The sequence below is a fragment of the Heliangelus exortis genome, chromosome 6 (assembly GCF_036169615.1).
Source record: "Heliangelus exortis chromosome 6, bHelExo1.hap1, whole genome shotgun sequence".
Classification (NCBI taxonomy): Eukaryota; Metazoa; Chordata; class Aves; order Apodiformes; family Trochilidae; genus Heliangelus; species Heliangelus exortis.
In genome coordinates, this window is record NC_092427.1 from 10002392 (window position 1) to 10027643 (window position 25252).

General features: G+C 45.3%; 2 protein-coding genes and 1 long non-coding RNA gene across 12 annotated transcripts in view; 1 reads left to right on the forward strand and 2 right to left on the reverse strand.

The window, feature by feature from the left end:
* Positions 1-2193: 2193 nt before the first annotated feature.
* On the reverse strand, positions 2194-7955 carry UMPS (uridine monophosphate synthetase). Its single transcript, XM_071746629.1, has 6 exons — positions 7772-7955; positions 7179-7332; positions 5007-5675; positions 4136-4311; positions 3558-3672; positions 2194-2891 (listed from the first exon to the last, which is right to left on the reverse strand). The coding sequence occupies exons 1-6, from the start codon at positions 7913-7915 to the stop codon at positions 2710-2712; spliced, it is 1440 nt and encodes a 479-aa protein (XP_071602730.1). The 5' UTR covers positions 7916-7955; the 3' UTR covers positions 2194-2709.
* A 499-nt stretch (positions 7956-8454) lies between these two features.
* The window catches only part of KALRN (kalirin RhoGEF kinase), a 495003-nt gene continuing 478205 nt past the window's right edge, over positions 8455-25252 (reverse strand). For 9 of the 10 annotated variants that reach the window (XM_071746600.1, XM_071746604.1, XM_071746602.1 and 6 more), the window contains 9 exons: positions 25095-25122; positions 24444-24615; positions 22219-22340; positions 20711-20842; positions 19513-19677; positions 18638-18716; positions 17095-17295; positions 16040-16178; positions 8455-13732 (listed from right to left, as the gene is read on the reverse strand). In XM_071746600.1, the coding sequence (XP_071602701.1) occupies positions 13187-13732; positions 16040-16178; positions 17095-17295; positions 18638-18716; positions 19513-19677; positions 20711-20842; positions 22219-22340; positions 24444-24615; positions 25095-25122 (1584 nt within the window). In that variant the 3' untranslated portion in view covers positions 8455-13186. Of the gene's footprint in view, positions 13733-16039; positions 16179-17094; positions 17296-18637; positions 18717-19512; positions 19678-20710; positions 20843-22218; positions 22341-24443; positions 24616-25094; positions 25123-25252 lie in introns of those variants that run through there. The other variant, XM_071746613.1, reaches the window with a different exon arrangement.
* On the forward strand, positions 13416-16996 carry LOC139797450 (uncharacterized). Its single transcript, XR_011726472.1, has 3 exons — positions 13416-13538; positions 14584-14696; positions 16705-16996. It is a non-coding gene; the product is annotated as an uncharacterized lncRNA (long non-coding RNA).

Below are 25252 nucleotides of genomic sequence, written 5' to 3' on the forward strand. Positions count from 1 at the left end.
AAATCCACAGCAACAGGCTTCCCAAGGAAATTTAAAGGGAAGTGATGCAGTTAGTTTTCTGGGATTAAGGCTTAGGGAAAGTTTCATAGAATAGGCTGTGGAAACTATGATATGAGCTGTCAATTCTTGGTTAATAAAGCAATGTTGATATTGTGACACACAAATCATACTTCTCAGGACAAAAAAAAAATTAACTCGGCTGGTTTTAATTTGGTGCTGTGTTTATCAAGATCTAGCAAGAATTTTAAGTCCAAATAAAGCACTGTACTTGACACAGCACTCCTCGTGCTAAAGAGAGCTACTCACAACCTCGGGGAGATAAAGTGAACTTTACACACAACTCTCAATAGCTACATAACAATTCCTTAATGGTTCCAACTTGTCCTGGTCCCTCACGCAGCCCCCTCTATGACTTGTTCAGAAATAGCAGCAAGTCAGTCCTCATCCTGCTGCAAACACTGACAATGCCTCGTCACAGTCTTAATATGAAAAAAGGTGATAACCTTTCCTTCTGCTATAAGCCATACTTCAGAGTAGATTAAGGATTACATTTTTGTCTGAATGCCTCCTTGCCAGATAATATAAATCATGTGGTTACCCAGAAATATAAATATGCCTCTACCTCAGACTCCATCAGATCAGGCACTGAACAGTAAGACTTTCAGATTCATATATTATGATGCAAATGAGTTTTGTAAATTGTGACCTAGTTCCCATGTTAGGAACAGTCAGGATCAACAGCAGGAACTGTGAGATGAATGTGAGCAGCGAAGACAAGGAAGGAAATTAACATTTGTTCTTAATTTGAAATGGATTTTTAATCACTTTCAGGTGCCTCAAAGAAAGTGCACACGCTTGTTTATTATAATCATTCTGACAGAAGAATGCACGTAGGAGGTAACATGGTTTTGTTTTACTAATTGAAACGTTTGGGACACTGGTGTCAAATGAAGAGCCAGCTCTTTCTGGATGATTTACCAAATCCACAACAAGGGGCTGGGAAATGAAGTTTTACAATCAAGTTCCTCAGAACTTGTTTTGTCAAGAAAAAGAATTGCTAACATCCTCTAAAAGTGACTGGATATGAGATCACATCCACCTCTCTACATCCAATTTCTATTTTTTTCAGTTAGAAACCTAATAAGTTAAAAGACCTCGCTAAGGGATTCAGCTGTGCAGATGTCAGCCACTTGCTTAACACAATTTGGCACTATTAGTGGAAATTACAAAACCCACAAAATTCTGCTGGCACTGTATCATAGTGACCCAACAGCACCACACAGCACAGAACTCCAGCCTGCAGTAAACTCTTTCAAGAAGGCATCAGCAAGATTGTGACTTGCTGAAAACCACAGATTTTCATCCTAAACATACCTCGAGTCGGTACCGTTGCTAGAAACAGCTGTGTAAGAGTTAGGGCGTCGACTACCCCGAAAAACAGAGTCTCAGCTCCCTCTGGTGGAAAACGTAGCGTTCTGCAAAACAGCTGAAGTGAGAATGTCTTTTGTCTGCTACAGCCATGGAGGCCACGAGACAGTTAAGATGAGATAGTAAATAAATCCCAGTTCCACCATTGACGTTGGACTGGAACACGACTCAGACTGTTGCAGTGAAACAAGACAACACACTCAAGTGTCAAGTTCCAGGTATGAAGAGTGGAGAGAAGACCTTTCACCTTTCAAGACCTTTCACCTTTCCTGATGGGAGTTCTTCAGATTTTGTATGACACATCATCTAACTTGTGAACCAAATCATAGACCAAAGGCAAACAAAACACACATGCTAAGTAAATTTTAATATTCTCTCCATAATAACCAATTTCTAAGGCCATAAGAAGACCCATTTCCACCACACATACAAGACGTATTCAAGGTTATTCCATCTTTTCTAATAAAAACCAGTCATCCAAGGTATTTCTACTCTGTATTCACCATGAAGAATGGAAATTCCAGAAATTATTCCAGCTATTGTAACAAAAAAAGTCAATAAACAAAGCACCTTTTTGTTTCTCATTAGAGGAATCAACAGCTCCATTGTAATTAAGCACACAACAAGCTGCTCTGACAAATTCTTTATAGCTCCTGTAAACAGAATCATGAGCACTTCCTGCAGTCACAAATGGAATTACTTTTTGTAATGGGGTTCTGAAAACACTCTTTCACACTGACACAGATGGAATACTCACAGATCCAATGAAAGGAAAACAGTTGCAAAAACGTATTTATTAAACACCATGTTATTCAATTTCACAGTGTGGGACAGAGACCCAGACCCATACTTGGTCCCTCAAAACAGCAGAGCTGAGTAACCCTATAAACAGGGCAGCAGGTTGGGTCTGCAGGTGAAGTTTATTGAACAATAAAAATAGTTTCCTCAGCCAGAAGGAATTTGTGAGTGAGGAAAAGAAACAAAGGCAACAACAAGCCACTCAAATACCATTGGAGTGTTCCATGCACTGTTTCTCAGTGGTGTAAAACGATTAAGGCAAAAACTGCACATGAAGTTTTGCTTTCATACATTCAAATACTACAACAACCACAGCCTGTACAACTTGACCTGTCTATATGCAAATAAAAATAATGTAGTTAGTAAAAGGTTTTTCTCCAGAAGGGCAGTTTTTGACTGGGTGAAGTGTTCATATATTTAACAGGAAGCCTCACAACTGCAGCTCCACCAGCTTTGCTTCCTGACTAGGAAAGTGGGCTGCTTTCAGTCTTCTGCATCAACACCAAGCCTGCTTACATAGCTCTCCCAACCTGCCTTCCTGTACTTCTCTGCTTCTTGAAGACGATCTGAAGCTGACAAAATGCCACGTCCCACAATAATAATATCTGAACCTTTTTTGCTAATAACTTCCTCAGGGCTTAGGTACTTCTGTCCAAGGTTATCACCTGAAACAGAGACACCATTTTTAGTTTGTACAAGAGAACAGGTATGTTGTTCCAGCTGTCACCTCTCCAGCTAATGAACCTCCTATTACACAGATCAAACTCTATAGACAGCACCTTCTTTTCCATTATTTATAAATCACAACAGATGAAAGAGTTACCAAAGAAGTTACTGATGGGGATTACTGCAATAATATTTAGGCCCTTGAGTCAAAACCCCCAAACATTCAGGTGAAAGTTTCTTATTTCACTCTGGGTTTCATAAGAATTAAGTATTGTGAAGAAACTCAACTGCTGCACCTGGTTCAGTGACAATCTGTTTAGTCAGCACAAGACTTCCAACTCATTGATGCTGCATCTCCATCAGTATCCACAATGTTACTGTGTTTGTAAACGATTTTTCCTCTCCTTCTGAGTAGCTGCACCTAACTTAACACCTATTTAAATACATTTCACATGTTTTCAGGACTGTGCTTTATGGTGGTACATATGAACCAAGCTGTGTAGCATGCTGGATGCCTTCCAGAGCTCCCAGGAAAAGGATGAGTGTACCCATACATATAGGAAGCAGCCCACAATGGCAAACACAGACTCCTCCTGCCAGAGAATGAGCAACCAAACCCCTTCAGAAGTCCCTTTTTCACAGAAGAGTAGATCAGAAAAAGTTACCTCCAGTTTGCAGCTGCACCCCTGGAGTTAAGTGAAGAAATTCTGGTTTATTACTAACTCTAGATCCAGATATGAACCCAAAAACAAAATCCGGGTTGTCTTCAGCCATCTGTACCTGAAGAAGATCAGTAAATATTTACAAGTGATACATCCAAAATTAAGCTTGACTAGCACTCTATTTCTCATCCACCCTTTCACACATGAAGCTTCACAAGGAAGGGCTATGAAACACCTGGGTTTTTTTTTTTTCTTTACAGAATGTTATGTTTCTTTCTGTGCTATAAAAAGTGCAACAAACAAATTTAAACCAATTAGACATTTAATGCATAGAGGAAAAAAAGGAAGGAGGGCAAATAGCAAACTTGGAATGTTTACCAGAATTCACAGGGTGAACTCTGACCATCATACACCATGAGCCTACAGCTGCAACCTTTAAACACCACAATGTCAGATTACAAGAGTCCACAGGAAAAAAAACTAATACAGCTGGAGAGACTTTTGTAAGTACAAATATTAGAAATACACAAAACCTCTCTGTCACAACACCTTGCCAGCTTTTAACCCCAAACAAGACTTACTGCAGCTTTTGTGTACTCCCCCGTTGCAAGTGACCCTTGGGAACTCATCTCAGCAATCAGGAGGCAGCCACGCTGGAGAGGAAAACCAACTTCCTTCAGCCCTTTCACCACTCCAGAGCCTGGAACCACATGGGCATTAATGATGTCTGACCAGGATGCAATTTTGAACACACCACCTGAGAATATGGGGAGGAAGACATAGGCAAAGTGTTATTAGCAATGTATTAAACAGGAAACACAAGTCAAACAAAACAAGCTGCACGCTAAATCACTCATATTTTAAAGAACAGTTTTACTGCTGGAGCTTGACAGTTACAAGCTTGGTCTCATGAGTCAGTCCTGCTAACAGCCTAATCACAAAGTAAAATCCCTTGGTGTTACTTTTCTCTAACACTTGTTAGCATGTTGCCTTCAGTATTCACCACAGACATTTATGGCAACCTAAAAATCTACTGTCACAGGTGTAACCTTTTAATACAGCATGCAGATCAGACAGGACATATATCTCAGGAAAAAAACATTCTACAGCTGCAGATGCAGCATGGAATGCAAGCTGCAACACAAATACAAGTGTACAGCAGCAGGCTGCCTTAACAAGCTGTGCTGCATTTTCTCATGGCAAACAAGTCCTCAGGAGTACTTACTGAGCACCCATAGGTTCATAAAAAGGTCTAGGCTGGAAGGGACCTCTGGAGGTCATGCCCTGTCAGCAGGGTTAACTTCAAAGCCAGATCAGGCTGCTCAGCACCTCATCCCCTTGAGTCTTCTTCAGGGCTGGAGATCCTACAATCTCTCCTGGCAACTTGTGCCAGTGCTGCAGTTACACACACAAGCAGCAAAGTTACAGTGAATCGAGGTTGATGATAATCACCTTCATACTGCTGTTTCACTGTGTTTCCAATGTCTGCAAATTTCCTGTCTTCAAAAATCAAGAATTCGTGTCGGTCTGCGAGAGTTCTCAACTTCTTCACTACCTCCTGGGTAAAATCATTCAGGATGTCTACATGAGTCTTCAGGATACAAATGCTGGGGCCCAGGATGTCAGCTAACTGCAGCAGCTCTTCAGAGCCGGTGACATCAGCAGAAAGGCACAAGTTACTCTGTTTCTTCTCCATGAGGGCAAGAAGCCTGGCTGCAGTGGGATGCACCCCTGGCAGCTTGGCACGAGCACTGAAGCTCAGCTCCTTACAGAGTCTCTTCACAGGAACGGGACCATTCTGAGCCACTGGCTCAAAGACATTTCCCTGAATAAATTTCTTCACCTTTTCAACCATCTCGATGGCCACTTTCCCTTGCTGCTGGAGAATCTCCAGCACCCCAGACAACGTGGACACAGAGTGCAGGCGAATTCCACGTTCCTCTAACCTGGCCTTCCCACCCTGCTCCCTGTCCAACAGCACTATGGCATCTGTGACTTTTAATCCTTCTTTCTGAAGAACTTCAGCAGTCTCCAGTACACTAGATCCACTTGTTACCACATCTTCAATGATCAAGCATGTTTCTCCTGGATTAATGGTCCCTTCTACCAGCCGCTTAGTACCTGAAAAATAAAAGGCAAACACTCCACTAAACGAAGAAAGTTTAACAGACCCCCCCCAAAAAAGTGAAAGTATCAAAACTTTTAACTTGCAATGCTAATGTAGAGATTGCATTTGTTCCACGTAAAAGCACAGCTGCAGTGTTTGTTGAAGTCCAATGGAACAGGACTTCAGCAGAACAGAAGTTCACATTCACTGTCAGCATGGAGAGGTAATTTGTTCAGTTCAGTTATTGCAGTTTTTATCACAGCTCAGTCACTGATTTATAATTCAGTTCATAAAGACAGCTGTTTCTCCAAGTTAATAAAATACTTCTTTGTGTTTCCAGAAGTTATACTCCATTAACAAAACTGACACAAAGTTAAATCTCTGGGTAAAATGACCGCAGAAGTTTATTACGGTGAATGGAATGATCAGAATTACAGACCTATTTTCTCCAGTTATTTAAAAATATCTTTAAAGCAGCAAAGTTACTGGTACTCTGGCATACTTCCTATTTCCCACAGGCAGTATTCTGTGCTTAATGCTCCTGTTAGAACAATTAGGAGGAGTAAAGCCCCAAATGCCTTTACTAACAACAGGCACGTGCCCATGAAAGGCCCCCCGGGGCTCAACAACAAAGGATTCGTGGCTTTCCCAGCAAGCAGCTGGTGTGAAAATCAGGCAGCAGTGCTTAGACCATGAAATCCCAGAGGACAGTCCAGAGAACACCCCTACCTAACTTTGCAATCCATGTGACACTGGGAATCTCCATCACAACTGACTTGTCTTCAGGAGTAGGAACAGCAAAATGTTTTCAAGTCTGGCACACTAAAACATGAGTAATGTTTAGCTGTGACAAACCTCCTTTCTAATTGAATATTGTTGGAAGAGTACAGCTCTTATCACATGCAGAAAGCCAGTTGCTACACCAGGTTCATGCTTCAGTCTTCTCTCCCCCTTCCTCTCTCAAGATCAAAAAATTCATGGGGTAGCAAACTGCTTCTTACTTGATCCACCACACCCACTAACTACAGGATAGGAAAGAAAAAGATGTTTGAGAGGTAAATCAAAATGACAGTAGAAAGGTTCCTCCTGCAGCTGATAGGCAAAACCAAAAATCTGTTTGGGGGTGAAATGTGGCACTTGTCTCAGCACATCAGACAAACTGAGTTACATAAATCTGAGTTTCTGGAAGAGGAAAATCACCCTGAACTGCAGTAAAGGTGATAAGGAAAAAAGGCACTGCTGAAGCCAAAAAAATGAAAAACACATCCTCCCCTCAAGAGTCTCCAATCCTACACCAAACCAGCAGGATTCAAGCTGCAACCTATCAGCAAAGAGCTGGGAAAGCCTGGCCAGGATGGGATGTTGTGGGAGCTCTATTTTAGGGTGGGGGGGAAAGGGGCTGCTTTTTAAACTGAAGTGGTTGCATTAAACACTGTGAGTTACAGCAGAAACACAAACATGTAATTCCCACAAACAAGGGGACAAGTAGAGAGGAACTCTCCACGTGAAGGTTTTACCATAATCTTTTGCTTCCTTCCTCCGTATGAGCATTGGAACCTGGTGTTCCGAGCAGATAACTGTAGCCAGAGGCAGCGCTGTGTAAGGCACACCGCACACGCAGTCATACTCGAGCCCAGCACCTTTGGCTGTTTGAAAGAGAAGATCTGCGACCTGAAAGGGAAAACACGGTGCTTTTTAAAGAGTGATCATCACCCAACACACGTATTACCAAAGGAAGCAGTGCAGACACACGAACCCCTCTCTCCTTCGCACGGTGACAGCCGCGGGGGGCAGACGGCCCGGCGGGGATCCCCAGCGGGCTCCTGGCGGGCAGACCTCGACCCCAGCCCAGGGAGAGGCTCTCTGGAGAGGCTTGGGCACCGCACCGCACCCCTGCTTCCCTTTCCCCTCCACAGAAGCCCCGAGATCTCCCGGGTGCGGGCACAGGAGCACCCTGAGGCAGAGGCGGGCGCTGCCGGGCAGCCCGGTCCCTCTCAGCCGGCAGAGCAGAGCCCAGCCCGGCCCTTCAATCCCCACAATCTCAGCCTCAGTGGCGTCCCGGGGACAACTCCCCCCCACAACCCCTCCGGTCCCGGGCTTGACCCCGCACCTGGCAGAGGAGGCGGGGGTGTGAGACGAGGCTGCGGAGGTCGATGTAGACAGGGGATGCGCGGCCGCTCTTCAGCACGAAGTCCCCGAAGCGCAGCGCTCCCGCCTCCTGCAGCGCCGCCGCCACGCGCCCCACCGCCGCCATGCTGCCGCGCGCCGACCGATGACGTCAGGAGAGGCGGGGAGGGCACCGCTGCGCGCATGCGGAGGGGAAACGGGGAGGGGGCGGAGCCCGCTGGGCTCGGGTGACCCGTTCCGGCTTCCCGGTCCCGTTCCGGCTTCCCGGTCCCATTCCCAGCTACGCCGATCACCCCTTCCCGCGGCGGAAGGCCCACCCGCCCCAGCACCCGACGCGGCTCCCCTCAACAGGAGGTGCGGGGCCCGGTGTTATGGGGCGGCCTGGCCAAGGGTCTGTCCCCCCCCTCCCGCCCCTTCTCGGGCATCACAGGGCAACAGAAACCGAGCAGGGAGGGTTTGCTGTGAGCCGAGACTGGGTGCTTCGGTTCTTGGGAGTGGCTCCCGAAGGGCAGCTTGTGTTGGGGGTTGTTGTAGGTGAGGGTTGGGTGGAGAGCCAGCCCCTGGCTCCTGTCAGCATCTCCGGAAAACTGATGGGCTGAGCAGGGAGTTCCTGAATCTCCCAGGCCTCGGACTTGTTCCCGTATGTGTGAAATAGAACTGACCAGGTTTTGTCTGAACAATCGTATTTAATCAAAAAAGCCCAGAAACTGTGTCATTAGTGTATTTATAGGAATGCAAGGACAGAAGATGTACAGTTTGAAGCTACATCTGTAGATGATCATATATACTGCAGTACAGTAATAACAACGTGGGACAGCAAGTAATCACCTCACAACGGTACACATGAGTGATTAGACTTACAAAGGAACTATTTACAGACTTACCTTTACAAAACAACATTGTATGCGTACAAAAAATGAAATCTGCAATAAAACTGAAGATACATTTAAGGCAGACCAGCAATACACTGAAATAATTAAGGCTGTGGAATTACTTTGCACCTTGAAAACGCTGAGCTGTTAGCAATACTGTTTCTTTTTTCCTCCTTCGGTTGATCGTTGCAAAGATTGAAAAGCATCAATATGTATCAACATATTCAAACTGTTTGGTCTCATCGCAATGGATAAGTCTGAGATTTTTTAAATTTTTTTTTTTACCTTTCTATTGCATTTGCCTTCCAGAAGTTATCAGCAAATTGACCTCAGTGGCAGAGCAATGCCGAACAGTTTAGTAGAAAGAGAAGTAAAAGCACCAGCATCAGAAGTTGGACATGAAGGTGAGATATGGCTTGCGTAGAGAAGATGTTGGGTTTTCACTAGCTCCATAATAAAGACTACAGTTACAGCAAATATTCAGCATCCTGATGCTATGGTAACACTCACCACTACACAGATCCCAGAACGAGAATTCATCACTTGATGGCAGTGTGCAGTCAGCCTAGTAAAATGGGATTCTTATTTTATTTCCTTGGGAAAGCACCATTTTCTGATGGGAGGGAAAATAATGAGCTGGAAAACAAATCCCAGCCCTGTGTCAGAGAAGAATCTACCTCTGTAGTGTGTCACCCCTGTAGCCATGTGTCTCGGGGGCTTGGCAGCTTGGTGGAGATGGGGATCTCCCAGAGGGCAGCAAGTCCTTTGGACACCCAGATTTCCACTTCAGTGGCGTGGCTGCTCCAAGCAGAGCTGAGGGGCGAGTTATGTTCTCATTGCCACGCAGGTTCATTAAATGCGGCTCTCTTAATGAGCACCACGTGTCGCCGTGCCCTCGGGGCTGCGTTTCACTGGCGCTGCTGCTGCCTTCCTGCGAGCATCTGCTGCCCGGCCAAGCGTCGGAAAAGCTGTGAGCAAGTGTACTTCCACTTCAGGGCAGGGGAAGAGCACCGTGAGGACACCTGAAGGCAGTGGCTGTGTGTGCAGGGCGACTCTGCACCCAGCTTGTGCTGCTCTGTTCCTTTGTATCACTGCGGGGCTATCCAGCTGCTGCAGAACCCGGAGGACGCAGCTACCATCACGCCTTGGCTCTGCCGGCTTGGGAATACCCTGAGTGGTAAAGCTGAGGGGTGAAAAGTTCCCCTTGGAGTCAGCTGCTCTCAGGGGAGCTTTGTAAAGGCCTAAGGGAGCTCTGTAAATGCCTAACAGCTTTATGAGAAAGTGTTTCCTCGTGTTTGTCACAGTCAGTATTATTTCCCCGCACAAAATAATAATAATAATAATAATTAAAAAATAAAAATAATAAAAAAGCTCCACAATCCAGTCGTTGCAGCATGCTGCAAAGGGGGGTTTGGCAGTGCTGCAGAGGGGTTGGCTGTAGTGCTTCTCACTCAGTGGGCTCACTGCAGGCCTGCTTAGGAAGCTCTGTAATCTCATTACAACAGAGTTACAGTTCACAACAGAGTGACAGGACCTGTTGGATCTGCAGGGAGACCACAGGATGGCTAAAAAAGACCTTGAGAGAGCACTTCCTCTCTACTTATCATTTGGCAGCATTTCTTCTCATCTCAGTATTATTCAGGCAAAAGACATCTTTGAGACAAAATGCAAGCATGGTAAATAATCCCGGGCATATCAGGAAGCACTAACAGGTTCCAGTTTTCCTGAATGTGCTGTCAGAGGAGCAGGGCCCAGGAAGAGGAGCTGTCTAACATGAATACTGAAAGAGCAAAACTATGAGGGAAAGCAACCTCACACCATTCAAAGTCTTCAGAACCTCCACCTTTACCTTGAAGAGAAATCTCCTCTTTGAATCTGAGAGCCAATAGCTAAACATATGTCCTCTTTCAGCCTTTTGGGCTTTTTCCTATTACTTGATAGAAATAAAAGTCTTAACTATTCTCTTCAACAATCCAGCTTCTTTCCCTCGTGCAACCAAAGTGTCTGCTGTTGCAGTTTAAGATACAAATGTAGGAGGTAGGAAAATAAAATGATAAATAACTCCAGATTTCATGTGATGCATCAGAATTTGTTTGTATTAGTGCCAAGCAGGAAGACTGTGGCTTAAACTGTACCCACGGGCCTAATAAAAGCTGTGGGTTTTGTAAACCACACTTCCATAAATATTTTTTTAATGGCAGCACAGCCACAGCACAGAGAGCCAGCTTTGACAAATAGGAAGAAGTACAAACAGTCCTGTAGTGAGAAAGTACCTGAGGCTGATGCTAATTAAAGACAGCCCTTGAGGAGTGCTGCCTGCAGAAGTTTTCAGTTGCTAAGAAATCACATCCCTCTCTGGCTCAGGATGAGAGTCTGGTCTTTGTCTAAGAGGTGCTGCTGAGTTGCTCGGAAATTTAGCTGCTGCACTGCAGAGGGAAACTGGGATAGGTGCTAGCTGAGCCAGAAGGTTTAGCTCTCTGTGAACACTGTCTCTTTCAAGCCTTTCCACAACTTTTTCCCTGTGTTGGATCTCTCTCCTGTAGCCACACAGCCTCCTAAACAGCTTCTGACTCTGCTCAGGCACCCGGGCTCACCCATCTGGCTGCTCACCCCAAACTCAAGCTCTGCTCTTGTATCACAGCACATGGTGCTCAACACTTCCGTGGGATGTTTTTTGTCTGTGCCTCCTTTCTTTTCCACTGGCAAAATACTGACCACTCCAGTATATTGCTGATAGAGCAAGCACAGAGAGCAGGGTCAGGTCTCCAACCGGCTGTGAAAATGAGCTTGGAGGTGGAGTTAAAAAAGGGCTGGGAGAGCCCTGAGAGTTTAACAGTGCTTGCAGAGTGTCTCCACTGCCAGCTGGCGGAGACGGCTGCAGCTCCTGCAGAAATATTGCAGGCTCACAGTGCAGTTACTCGGGTGGTGGATGGAATTTGATTCTTGTCCTTACAGGAGAGTCTATACTGAATGCACACAGAGCCCTTTTCCTTAGGAAAACCTTTGGTACCACCTGACACTTCCCGCTGCAGGCACAGCAGCGGCACACAGCCCCAAAAGTCCTCCTGTGCCTGGGGAAAAAAATTTATTCTGCTCGTCAGCCTACAGGGCTGCAGGGTTTTATGGTGCAGCAGCAGCAGGGTGAGGAAGCCCCATCGGGGGAGGTGTTTCCCCTCTCAGTCACTGCCACCTGCTGATTTGTCGCTGCAGACTCCCTGTGCTGGCTCCATCACTCTAATATCAATACCATGATGTTGCAACTTGGCTTGTGAGAGAGAAATGTTTTCATTGTAGATATCTTTTTGTTTTATAACAAATTAGGCTTCGGACATAAAAATATCCTCCCAAATGCTTTGGTGATGAGGTGCTGATGGAGACTGAGAGATATTTACAAGTTTGCAAATGAAACAAATTACATACTTAAAACACTGAAAACGATTTTCATGCTGTAAGCACAAGGATGAACTCACCACTCCTACCGCACTCTGAAAGGCTTAGATGGACTTTGGGCCAAGCAATTCTGAAGCTAGAAATGGAACAGGATCCTTTTATATATATATTTATCTATATATTTTATATATATATGATACAATATATGTATACTGAAAACCTGTGATAGAAAAAATTGTCTTCATTATCATCATCATCTAGTTTACAGATACTGCAAAAATTGGACACAGCCTTTTCTCAATGCACAGGTTTTGCAAAAGATTTCTGTACAATGTTTATAAAATGCTTTTAAAAAAAACCCCATCGTAGTCCCATTGTGCTTAGTCAAAACCAGACATATGCTCCCATGCACCCATTGCCTTCATCACAGCTCTGAAAGGTACTGTGTGTTGACTTGGCACAGCAGAAAGCCCAAGGATTAACAAGGGATTTGGGTCTGAGCTCTACCACGCAACAAGAGTGTATCTAAGCCACACCACCACGGAACCCTATCCAACAGTGACAAGGGGCTGATCTTTCATGTCCTACTCGGGCAAAGTCTGCACTGAAATCGTGGCAGATTTCATACAGGATGTGTAAAATCCATCTGTTAACCTGGAGCATGCTGGCAATGATTCCAGCAATTACTGACTTCAATCCAGATGCTAAGGTCAGCCTAGTCTCACTGCCCCCCACTATCCTACCCCTAATCTCTTGTACCTTTTGAAAGCAGTTCAGCAAGATCAAGAGGTTTTCTTATAAGGCTGCCTCACAAAGATTAAGGCAACTGCAATTTTGGCTCTCATTTCCAGTTGGTGTTTGCTTCCCACGGTCCTTTTTTTGGGTGGTGGTCAGGACAATATTCTGTGTCCCAGGAAGAGCTTGCCAAGGGGAGGGAGCAGGTACCCACTGCCATCACCTGCCTTTGCTTTGGTCCTGAGGAACTGGGCAGGTACTGCCACCTCCCAGACGATTTGTGCCCCACAGCTGGGGAAGCCACGTGAAATGCAAGCACCGAGTACAGGACTATGTTACAGACAGACCCACTTTGTGCCTGTGCCTCAGGACCAGCAGTGTTGGACCCCGGGGCTGGGGTGTTACGTGCCTGGGCTCATCCTGCTCATCAGGAAACTCTTGACGCTGGGGACGGGGTGCACATCATACTGGTGCCTGCGGCGCTCGATGAAGGAAGCCAAGCGGGAGGTATCCAGGGGGATTTTGGAATAGCTGCCGTTGTGAGGCTGCAGCCACGGATGCTGTAAACAAGTGGCTGCTGTTGGCCTTCTCCTGAAGTCTTCCTGGAGGATAACGTTGATGAAATCCCTGGCAGCGTGGCTCACGTCAGAGAAGTACTCGTGAGGGAAGCTGAAATCTACTCGGCACACGTTGATGCAGGTCTCCTCTTTGCTTTCATCCAGGAACGGAGAGACACCGCTTAACATGACATAGGTGAGGACCCCAATGCTCCAGATATCCGTGCTCAGGGAGACAGGAAGGCCTTGGATAACTTCAGGTGCCGCGAACTCTGGGTTTCCAAGGAGGTGGTGGATGTGGTAATGACCTGTGATCTGAACTGCATCTTCCAAATCAATGATCTTGACCCGAGGTACTGGGATTCTTAAATCAATGAGCAGATTTTCTGGCTGTTGAAAAGACAATAATAAAGCCCCAATTATATTTTTGCTACCAAAAAAAAGTAGATTTCATTAAGGTTCAATAGCCAGTCAAAACTTATATTTAATCAGATGTAGGAGCTACAGATCAGGAGAGTGAATGACAAGGTGCTGTTTACAATACTGTACATTTGAATCAATGCTGAAGTTGCAATGACAACATTCTCATTTTGCACTGGGGCAACACAGGGGCACTTTGAATGTTGTCCTAAATAGAAGCTTATTTTCCCAAACTAATCCTTATTGATAAAGAGCACTGACAGATTTTTCAATTTTGAGACGAGACTTGTGTATCTGATTGGCTTACTGGGATTCCATTGTTTGAGATGACAACTGGCTACATAAATGTGGATAAGCTGTAGCAGAAATGTCCCTCATGAAGAGAATGTTCAGCTTTGCTCCCACTGCCACGTATTCTGGGAGGGACTCTGGTGTGTGCCACTCCTGTTGCTGTCACTTGACATGAGTGGAGCTGCCAGTGCTGCCTTACCAACACCAGCACCACTCATGCCTTCTAAGCCAGACTGCAATTATACTTCATCCCAGTTGGTTTTCCCCCTGCTTTGCCAACTCTTTCAGTGTTTAAGATCTCTCTGTCTCTCAGTGGGAGGTGCTGAGTGTTGTCTATATACTCCACTCTGGGGACTTAGGATTAATTTTGCTTCCTTTGTTGGCTCCAGGATGATTTCTGAATTTACTTCTCAGGCTAGGTTCACTTTTCTGTGCCATGCATGTTTTACTGCTGCCACAGGGCTCTCTCTATAAAGCAAAGTTCCCTACACTGCTGTTCAAATCTCTCTGCTTGCTCTTCTCCTGTGCAGTCTGCATTGACAAAACCAACATCTTTTGGAGCAGGATCCTGGGACAAGACAGTCCATGGCCAGGTCTGCTGTCACTACCATTGCATCTCCTGCTTCCCACCTAGCAACAGAAGGTACTTCATTAGGCATCCCTTATTCAGGAGAACTGTAAATAGGTCACAGAAAATTGGAGTCTCACTTTGTTTCTGGGAAGTATCTTATGATCAAAGAGAGAATTCAGTGCAGTTTTTTACTTCTAAGTGAAACCTGTTTTCTGACAGGTCCTATAAACACAGCAGAAAATACATTCAATCTTACCCAAAGAAACCAGGATAATTTAGCCTTTTGGGACTAATGCTCACATAAGAGACTGTACTAAAGGTCTCTTTTTTTTTTCTTTTTTCTTTTTTTTCTTTTTCCTTTTTTTTTTTTAAGTATATATATATATATATATTTCTTTGTGGTAGTAGGCAGCAGAAGAATGGATGTGTTACTTCATTTGACATGCCTGAGGCTTGGAGATTTGAGAAGAGACCTCTGTGGAGCTGAATTGTCCACTATACAAGAAAGTTAAATTATTCTCACATTTTCCACTTTGAATTGCCACTTCAGTCTGCAAAAAATGAGACATTATCTGGTATCTTTGGCAACCAGAATCAGTGTTGCAGATCACAAAACTCAAAACAAATGACCATAACTTCAATCACTAATTCTCTGTCATCCAAGATAACTGGGGTGTTGGTGAGGACAGCAGTACAATACCAAATCCAGGACAGTGCTGTGCCTCCTGCCAAGTGTGCTACCAAAAAGGAGGTGTGAGCTGTGCTAATCTAACTGTGCATGATGTAAAACACTTCCTGAATTTCTTCTCCACAATGCAGCCTGCTCATCCTCTGAACCTCTCCCTGGGTGTATTTCCCACCCAGTTCCCCTCTCAGGCTCTGCAGCACAACGCAGGGAGCTGCTTCCCCTACCTCCTGCTCCCCTGCAGCCTCCCCTCTTCTCACTTTGGGCTCTCCAGGACACTGCTGCAGGTATGAAAGAGCCACGTGCTTGTCCCCACCTGCCCTGAGCTGCCTGGGCACAAGCCAGCTCTGCCCAGGAAGCCTGGTAGCCAAGGTGATGCTAGTGTGAGCCCAAACCATACCCTGTGGATTTATAACTCCCTTTCACTCCGATGCTAGTGGCATCTCTCTCTTCTCTCAGACATCCTCCCTTCACCAAATCCAGAAAGAGATTTGGTTTGAGAACAAATCAGTGTATCAAGAAAATAATGCACTTCTTGTCTGACAGAAGAGAAGGACTTTGTGCTCCAGGTCAGCAAGTCCTTTCTCTGGTCAAAAAGGTCTGAAAGACAGTGCTTGCCCATTTTGTGACCATCTCTTCGGGGTACAGACTGCACCTCCTCCCATCTATGCAGCTGGGAACACTCTGTACCAGGGCACTAGATAACAGGATTATTCTCTTTTCTTCTTACCTTTATGTCTAAGTGAGCCACTCTGCAATTGTGAAGATACTGCAAGGCTTCCATTGTGTCCCTTATATAGAAAGCAACTTTTTCCTCCATAAGTTCATCATGGTTCATTAGGTAATCTAAGAGACGACCATCATCCATTCTACAAACAAATAAAACCCAGCACATAAAAGATCACATGGTATTTGCAGGAAAAGCTTTGAAAACAAAGTTGCAATGGAAAATCCATGATTTAAAAGTGGAGAAAATGAAAATGCAAGCTCTGATGAGTATTTAATGATATCTCAAGATACTGCAGGCTATGGAAGTGGTACAATGATTAAACTTCAGTTGTTATCTCCCCTCCTTGGAAAATTTAACAACAACCTCAAAGTAAACTCATTTGCTTAATAATGGATTCAAAAGATAGAGGCAATTCCTTTGAAATCAAATCCTCCTAATTATTTGGATTCATCTATTTATTTATAGAGCTGGTTGCATAATGCAGAAAAAAAAAAAAATCACTGACATTTTCAGCTGGTAATACATTCTATGGGAACACTAACCCAATAAAAGTTTTCCACCTAGTTTTATTTGTCTGTATAAATAAACAAGCAAATAGCCCAAATATACTTTGTTGGATAAACTAACAAAGCAGCATTTATCTTCATTGCTGTTTCTCCTTATAGGGGCAAGCATAGTTGCTACACTGAATTTTTCACCAAGAATATTAGAACAATGGAAGCATCAACCCAGCTGAAACACCTTTACTCAAATGTAAAAAATGGGCAAAACTGCCCAAATAAATCTGATGCTGTTCACTGAGACAAACTGTTGATCCAATTACCCAAACTTTTCCAGAGTGGAAAGCAGTTTTATTTGTACCTCTGAATCTTATTTACTGTAAAGAAAAGACATTGGAAGCTCAGCAGAAAATGGCTATTTCATTTGACATCACAACCAGTAAAAAAACAGTGACAAAAATTTCACCTTGGTGATATCAGGGTGATTTTTATCCTTGACTTTAATAGGTCTGTGATTCTTACTCAAACACTTGAATTCAAGCTCCATGTACTTACAGTTCCAAAACTAAGATGTAAGAACTAGCAGACTCATAGGTATCATGGATAGTGATGTACTGAGGATGCTGTAAGTGCTGTAACAAAGCTGCTTCGTGTGCTGCCTGCTCTTTCTTTTTCATTTTTTTACTAATGAATTTTACAGCAACATCTTTCCGTGTAGCTTTGTGAACACATTTCTTCACTATGGAGAATCGTCCCCTGAAAAAATAAAAATAAAATCAGAATACTGAAGGAGCCTCATGAATAAATGACACCTGGTTTTCAGTGCAGTAACAGACTGATTTGCAAAGTGCTATTTGATTCGGTGCATTAATATTTCACAAGGAATCAGATTTAGCCAGTTGCTCATAATCTTCCAACAAAGAGCCTCAGCCTCTTACCCTGGGTGTAGAGAATCTTTGGGGATTAGCAAACACTGAGAGCAAATGGTGCCACTTTGCCTTGTGCAGCCACACTGATATCCTCTAACAATCTCCCCTGAGTTCAATTTGCTGCCAATTTCACAGGTTCTATTTCTCTCTCTCTCTTTTTTTTTTTTTTTTTTTTTTTTTTTTTTTTTTTTTTTTTACCTGTGGGTCTCCCTTCTGGACTTGCTCTACTAAATAGCCCAGATTTTATCAGACAATTAAAAGAAAAGCCTTGTTAAATAATCACTGAGCAATCATTTTGTCTCACTGTTAAAAAAACCAAAACCAAAACCCACCCAACTAAATAAAAAACTCCCCACCCCCCAAAAAAAAACCAAAGCAAAACAAAACAAAAAACAACAAACCGCAAAACAAAAAAACCCAAACAAACCAAAACAAAAAAACTGAAAACAATCCACAAAAAAATCTGGTGTGAAAGCATTTAGGAAACTCATACAGACTAGAGCCTAGTTTCATTCCTGAAAGTAAAACTACTCAATCAAACCATGTGCTTGGCCCCTACTTAATACATCAGTTTTTTTTCTACAGAACCAGAGGGACTCCTGTCCTTTTAGCCCCAGAATTACTCCCTTCTGATCTCTGAGATGAAGAACTTACTGCATTAACCTGAGTTGTCTGGATGCCCCTTATCTGCTGCCTGCCCAGAGCACCCAGGGCTGACAGGGCATGCAGCCACCATTCAGTGTCCTGTTCAAGTCGACCCCCCCAGTCGGCAAAGCCCTTGGGCATGTGATTTTAGTCAGTCACATGCTTAAGTACTTCCACAAACTCATTCTTTGAGGTTAAGCTTACCCTGAACCAGCAAATTGTCATGACTTCCAAAGGTCACATCAAATCAGAGATGACAGAGGAGATACCCTGTGAGAGCTGCCAGTGGCTGGCAGAGATTTGACTGTTAACAAATTTGCCAAGTTGCAAGCCACAAATCCCAACTGATCTTGAAAAACATGATTTAGTCTATATTTTAACCTGTCTGTATTTTAATCATAAATATGCAACTCACTTTGAAAGAAACAGCAGTTTTCAAGCTAACTATGAAAACCTCCAAGGGAAAAAAGCTTCAAGCCATTGTTTCACTGTTTTAGTGCAGTGATAAACTGGGTTAATATTACCTCCCAATCTCATGCAGCTCTGCATAAGCAAGGTCAAAGTTTTCCTTCCATGAAATTGTGGCACCATCAGCAGCAGAGTCTTTGAGAGAACAAAGAAGATTCAAAAAAAAGCATAACGTTAAAGAGTTTCCTGTGGACTATAAACAGCGTATTTTAAAATTATGTGAGACTCTATTACTTAAAACAGCAAACATTACCAGTAGGAGTCCAGTTTCATACTGCTCAGGCATGGCTAAAATATGTTGGACTACTAAAAGCCAAAGATCCCCTGAGAAATGGACGGATAAGGTGTATTCAAATTTGTCCTTGCAATTTTGGGCTGAAAAGGGCCACACAGACAGCTTGCCACATGTCTATATGTATCTGGGAGGTACAGCTCTGCTGCAAGAGCTCTCGTTTCATCCAGCACAGGCTACCCAGGCAGGTCACAGACCCAGATATGCACTGGAGCTGCTAAACCATGGGGAAACGTGGGCTCTGCTGACAGCACTGCTGTGGGTCCCTGCAGCACAATGCTGGGGAATGTCTGCTGCAGCCTCCCCATGCAGGTTGCCTTGCTCGAGGGGTGGGTTCTGCAAGCTGACTGCAGCCCCCAGCTGGGCTGCCCAGCAGAAGCCCCTGCTGCTGCCAGCATTGCTGGAAAGGCAGGGGGGACACCAGGCAGGACACAGAGCCTGTTGAACAAAGATAAAGACAAGGAATGGTCTTGGGATAGAAAGCAGAGATCTGCTAGGAAACTGCAACAGCTTCAGTGACAGAGGGAGGCTGTGAGCCCTGCTGAAGGAGATGAAGAACCTTTCTAGAACTTCCAGGCATCTCCCAGCATTAAGGTGGACATCTGTATCCATCAGCCCCTCCTCACCGTGCCCACTCACCATACTCTGGGAGCCTCACGAATTCAGATGGGTCGCTGGGCAAGCTGATCCCCCAGGGATTGCTGGCACTCACTCGAAACTGATACTGGCAGCCTGGGGCCAGGTCTTCAATGACAAGGTAGGTGTCCAAAGTTGAGGCCACCGACTGCTGCCAGACCTGTGAGCCTGCATTTTACAGAGAGAGAGAGGCAGAGATGAAGGAATCAGTCTCAATACCTGAACTTGGAGCAGAGGATTTCTCCGCCCAACTCATACAGTACCCTGAGAGGTTTAAAAGCCACAGGGTTTTTCAAAGGCACCACAGCCTGATTTATTTCTGGTAAACCAGAACCAGACTACAGCAAGCTAGTTTGTGTTGCAGCCACTGTCCAGTTTGGCTAAAGGAGGGAAGAAGGAAATGTTCCTCACTTGACCGATCATGATGGATAAAAAACAGCCCAGGGATGAGCTGAGCTCTCCAGTTTAGCTGTAGCTGTGTACTACAAGTGATGTCTCAGGGCAGCATGATAAGACAGGAATGGGTGGCTGATTTGATGACAGCTCTGCTATGAAAGAAACAGTAGCAGAAATACTACCAAAAGAAAAAAAAAAAAAGGACAAGGGAGTCTCAGGTAAAGCTGTGAAGCTGAGACAGGGCATCAGAGCAATCCAAGAGCTGCAGGAGAACCAGCTTTCTCAGGCTTAGTATGGGTTTTTTGCAAGTGAGCAGGACTGCAGCAAAGAAATGTGTAATTCTGTCATGTGTTTCTGCTCCTAAAAAAAAAACCAAACCCAACCACTGCCACACCTGTGGCATCCAAAGCAGCAATACTTTATTCATCTGCTCAGGATCACAGTACAGAAAATGACCCCTTGGATACTAAGCCCTGTCACAGTGGTTTAAAACTTGAAGAAGGGAGATTTAGGTTAGACATTAAATTAGATTAGGTTAGACATTCCTCCCTGGAAATGTTCAAGGCCAGGTTGGATGGGGCCTTGAGCAGCCTGGTCTAGTGGGAGGTATCCCTGCCCATCACAGGGGGGTTGGAACTGGATGATCTTTAAGGCCCTTTCCAACCCAAACCATTCCATGGCTTGTTCAGCCAGTGGCACCCCAGTGGTGGCAAGGATGCTTTTGGGATCTGTCGTGCCAAGAAAAAAAAGGAGACTTACTTCATTCTCATTCTCCCAGCCATCAACCACAGCTCAAACCACTTACCTTCTTCTCTGTACTCTACAGTGTAGCCTGAAATGGTGCAATTGCCTGTACTGGATGGGGGTAGCCAGCGTAGGATCACAGAGGTGCAGCTTCTCTCTTGAGCAATGGGGCGATTTGGGGCAGCTGGGACACCTTGGGAAGGGAAAACAAGCACCAAGTCCAGCATCAAATCATCAAGGGCTATTGCTGTGTTCTGCAGGTGGATCAGGTGTATCAGGCACACCAGATCCCTGTGGGGCAGCTGCAATGCTTTACACAGCACTCTGGTTTGCAGAGCATTACCAGCACACCCAGAGGAGAGGCAATGCCATGGCCATGGTCACCTGCCCCCATGGATCTGGTATTTCCATACTATGCTGCTTGGCTTGGTGCTCTCTTGGCATGCCCTAACATGGCCTCACAGGACAACAGCACAGGGGAAATTTCTTCTTGCTCTCAGCTGGTGGTCATCGGGACTGCAATGCCCCAGAAAGCTCCCTGTGAGACCAGCTGGGAAAATCACCCCTTGGGTGTAGAGGATCTGTCTGAGCTCAGCTGATGTAACAGCAGAACTTCTTCACCTGCCACCTTTTACTGCTAATTTTTGCTCCAGCCCAAGACCTGTTGCAGAGTCCTGCTGTGCTTGGAATGTTTGGCAGCAGACTGACAAATGACCAATAATCCTTCTGTGTTTTGCTCAGGGCTCCCTACAGCACAGGAGTAGTTTGTGCATCTACTAAGTTGCTTGGATAAATTGGGGAAAATATAACTCTAGGGCAGTTTGGGAGACCAAACAAATCAACTTTTAAACACTTGTGACACTCCTGCAGCTGTAAGTCACCAGTTAGACATTCATTCCTCTGACATTCCTTTCAACACAGCAGGTGCCCCTCATCTCTCATGTTACCAGATCCCGTCCCAGAGCTGGAGGTCATGAGCATCAACTCATCTTTTCATATTCATTACAATTAAATGGGTCACTAATTACAGTACTGAGAATTCAGGCCAGGAGACATGTATCCTAGTAGAAACCCTGCAGAACTGTTCACCCAGCCCAAGTCTTACCCTTGCCTCCTCCGTTCCCCACAGAGAAAGGGAGGCCAAAAATCAGTGTCAGTGGACCCCAGGTTCCCACTCCAGGCAGACTCTAAAGCCCAGAAGGCAGGCAGAACATCATCCCCCAGGGGCTCAGCATCCTGAAGGAGCTCAGCTTCCCCCAGCCAACCTTACCCAGCCCCTGGGAAGCAGCACTGTGAGCAGGATGCAGGAGCTGAACCAGTGCCAATGCATTTTCATGTCCCAGATGTGCTTCTGATCAGACTCCCTAATCAAGCTCAGAGAGTCTGCAATGCCTTCAGCCATCAGTGGGAGACTTGGCTGAGGAATTGGTGTAGGATTTTAACATCTCAGTTCACCAGGCACAGCTCCAGGCCTGGCTGCCTTTGCCCCAGCTGTTCCCATGTGCTCCCAACCCCCACCAAGGGACCCTGTACAGCAAAACCCCTGCATGTTAAGGTCAGGTGTGCTACCTTGGACTTTAATGGTTGCAGAGGTTGATGCAGTTCCATGTTCATTGGTTGCCACACAGGTGTAAATGCCACTGTCCTGAGGCATCAGGTTGCAGATCTTCAAGGTGAGCTCCCCGGAGTCACTGTGGATGCAGGAAGCCCTGTTACAAAGTGCTGCTTCACTGACCAATGCTTTTTACACCACTTCTTGTCCTGCCTCATTACTAACACACATGCACACAAATCCTGTTAAACTCAATTGAAGGAACATCCCCTCAGCTATCCAGTGCCCAAGTACAACCCCTCCCTATGTCAGAATGAGGCTGCTAATGAAACCTTCAAGCAGAATGGTCTAAATTGCTTGTCAGGCAAAATCTACTTGTCTGCTGTGGCCTCGGAGGAGATGGGGAAGGATCACTCAAGCAGTAAGCAAAGCCCAGGAGCTGAACATGTGCTGAGCCTCTCCAGAGCTGGATGCTTATACTCCATCTATCTGAAAAGATTTCCCCAGGCACATCTTTCCTATCTTGGGAGATGCTGAGCTGCTGTGCCTCTGCAGTTAAATCCAACATATGCCAGTGAAATTTGGCTTCCTGCAGATGCAGAAGGCAGTCACACAGCACAGGATGCCTGACACTGCTGGGGACCTACAGACCCCTGGAACATGTGCCACTGATCTAATGTGGCTGCCAGGACCCTGACTGGAAGGCTGGACATTGCACAACAGCCAGGGAGGGAGAATGAGCACAATGTTCATGAAAGACAATCAGTTTTGGGGCCAATCTGAGCAAATAAACAGCTTTACAGAGCTGTGTGGGTTTCTAGCAGATCTGTAGTCACTTCAGTCTGTACACTGCCGTCTTCAATATGCAATGTAAGGGGGTTGGCCTGAATTAAAGGACTGTGCTTTTGGAGCTGCTTTAGCTGCACTGAAGACACAGCTTAAAGCCAACAACAAATTCCCTTGATAGCAAAAGTAGACTAGTTCTTGAATGCATAATCTGTCAGAAACCCCAGAGGGACACAGCCTGTGCAACTGCCTGGACACTGCAGCTTTTCCTGGTCTGACTATGCTTGTTTAAAACAGGACAGAAATATCCCCACCCCCAGCAATCCAGGCACTTAGGCCAGGAAGATTTGTAAGACAAGCACTGCTCTGCTGGGCCTCTCCTTGGCAGGCAATCTCTTCACTGAAAAACAAATCTGAGCACTGAGACAATACAAGTGCTGATAGTGCACAGGGAGCCAATGCACAGGCAAAAGACTGTGATGGAAAACAGAACCCTGTACAGAAATATCTCCCCACCCCAACCCTAGCCAGATGCCTGAAGGCACTAGTGGTCTACTGAGTAATGCCTAAAAAGACAATCTTGGGTGCTCTGGGGCAGCTGAACAAGCCAATGGTCTCTAAAGGAAGTTCTCCATCAGATATATATTTTTTTTATTGGACACGTAAAATCCCTTCTCTCCTAGCATTCATTTTTCACTCTCAGAGACTTTGTATTCCCTGGATTCATCTCAGCCTGCACCAGAAGTGCTGAAATGTTCTCATGAAAGATTGCCTCTTGGAGATTTCCACTGCAGTTTGGCCAAAAAGAAATGCATAAACTGCAGGAGAGCATCCAGCAGCAGGCTGTTATCTGACCTGAATTCAACTCCAGATCTTTTCAGATCTTCCCCAGTGCTTGCTGTAAAGATATTTTTCCTTTTCCCCTCTTAGCTGGGCTGGAAACAACATGACAAACATCCTTCTGCTCAAGCACAGCCAGATGTAGCCTTCCCAGGGGTACATGTAGGGTTTTTTTTAAGAAGGAGGAGGTTTTTTTTCAGAGGAAAGGCTCAGGAAAGCTGCAGGAGTTACCACCTCTGCCCATGAGATGGGCAGCCAAATGAGATACAGGTGTTGGGAGCTGGAAAGACTCTAGCAGAGTAGCCCCAGCAATGTAGAGCCAATATTAGACAAACAAATATATGGGAAACATTACTTGCTTCTGGATCAAAAAGTCAATCAGAGCAAACTCATGTCTGCCAGCAACAGACTCTGGGGGTTTACCCAGTGTCAGCTTGGGAAACTACAGAGCTACCCAGGCCCCAGCTTCTGACCCTTTCTAGATGAGGTGTGCCAGTACACCACGCCAGACCCCATTAACTGCATTTCTGATGAGCCTTGTAGCCTGGCTGGTGCCATTTTTGAGGGCAACATGACCATCATGATCAGTTATGCTGAGATCCAAAGGGGACCTTACCAGGATGACACCGTGTAAGTGGCCGTGCTGTTGTCATTGTCAAGAATGTTTTGATCTGGTCCTTTCCAGGTTATTGTTGGTTTGGGCCGCCCACAGACTTTGCACTGCAGCATCACTGTGTCACCAAGCAGGCATGTGATGTCCACTAATGGCACAAGAAACTCTGGAGCCACTGGAAAAAAAAATGTGGGCACACGTGACAGCTTATTTTAATCTTCAGGTGGGGATGTTCTTCATAAAAGTCCATTGAATATTTTATAGGATCAGTTATGGGATCTGGGCACCAAACAACTGGGAGTCCAGGCATTCTATTACCAAAACTCCCCCTTCATTAAAAGCCAGATATTAACAGCTCAGCAAAGGAGGTAGCAAGGACTGTCCAACCCCCCAGCCCTGTGCTCTGGCAGGAGGGTGAGACATTGTGAAGGCAAGTTTGGGAGGTTCAGCCTCATCTGCAGCCCCAGAATGTTGCAACTGAGCAGCTATTAGAAAGACTGCTTCCCCTGGGGAGAGCACCAGCTCTTGCTGAGCATCAGAGAGCTGCAACTTTGCTGGAAATGCAGGTGGGTGCAGGCCATGCTGTTCCACCCGAGCTCACAGCTGCTGACTTGCCCCTCCATGCCAGTCAGTGCACTGTTGTCCTTAACTCACCTTCTTGAATGAAATTGGGGTTGATTATCTGAAAAACACAAAGAAATAAAAGCATTTATTTGTCTGGGCAGTGGTGGCAGAGATGTCTGATTTCAGGAGGTGAACCTGACAAGAACCACAGAAGCACTGACCAGTGGCTACAAGCAACCTCTAAAAAC

Excerpts from the sequence above, each read along its gene's own strand:
- UMPS (XM_071746629.1), bottom strand. The coding sequence starts at position 7,915 with ATGGCGGCGGTGGGGCGCGTGGCGGCGGCGCTGCAGGAGGCGGGAGCG. Across the intron at positions 3,673-4,135 it reads GGGAGTACACAAAAGCTGCA|GTACAGATGGCTGAAGACAA; the intron begins GTAAGTCTTGTT and ends GATCTTCTTCAG. Across the intron at positions 2,892-3,557 it reads GGTGCAGCTGCAAACTGGAG|GTGATAACCTTGGACAGAAG; the intron begins GTAACTTTTTCT and ends TCTCTGTTTCAG.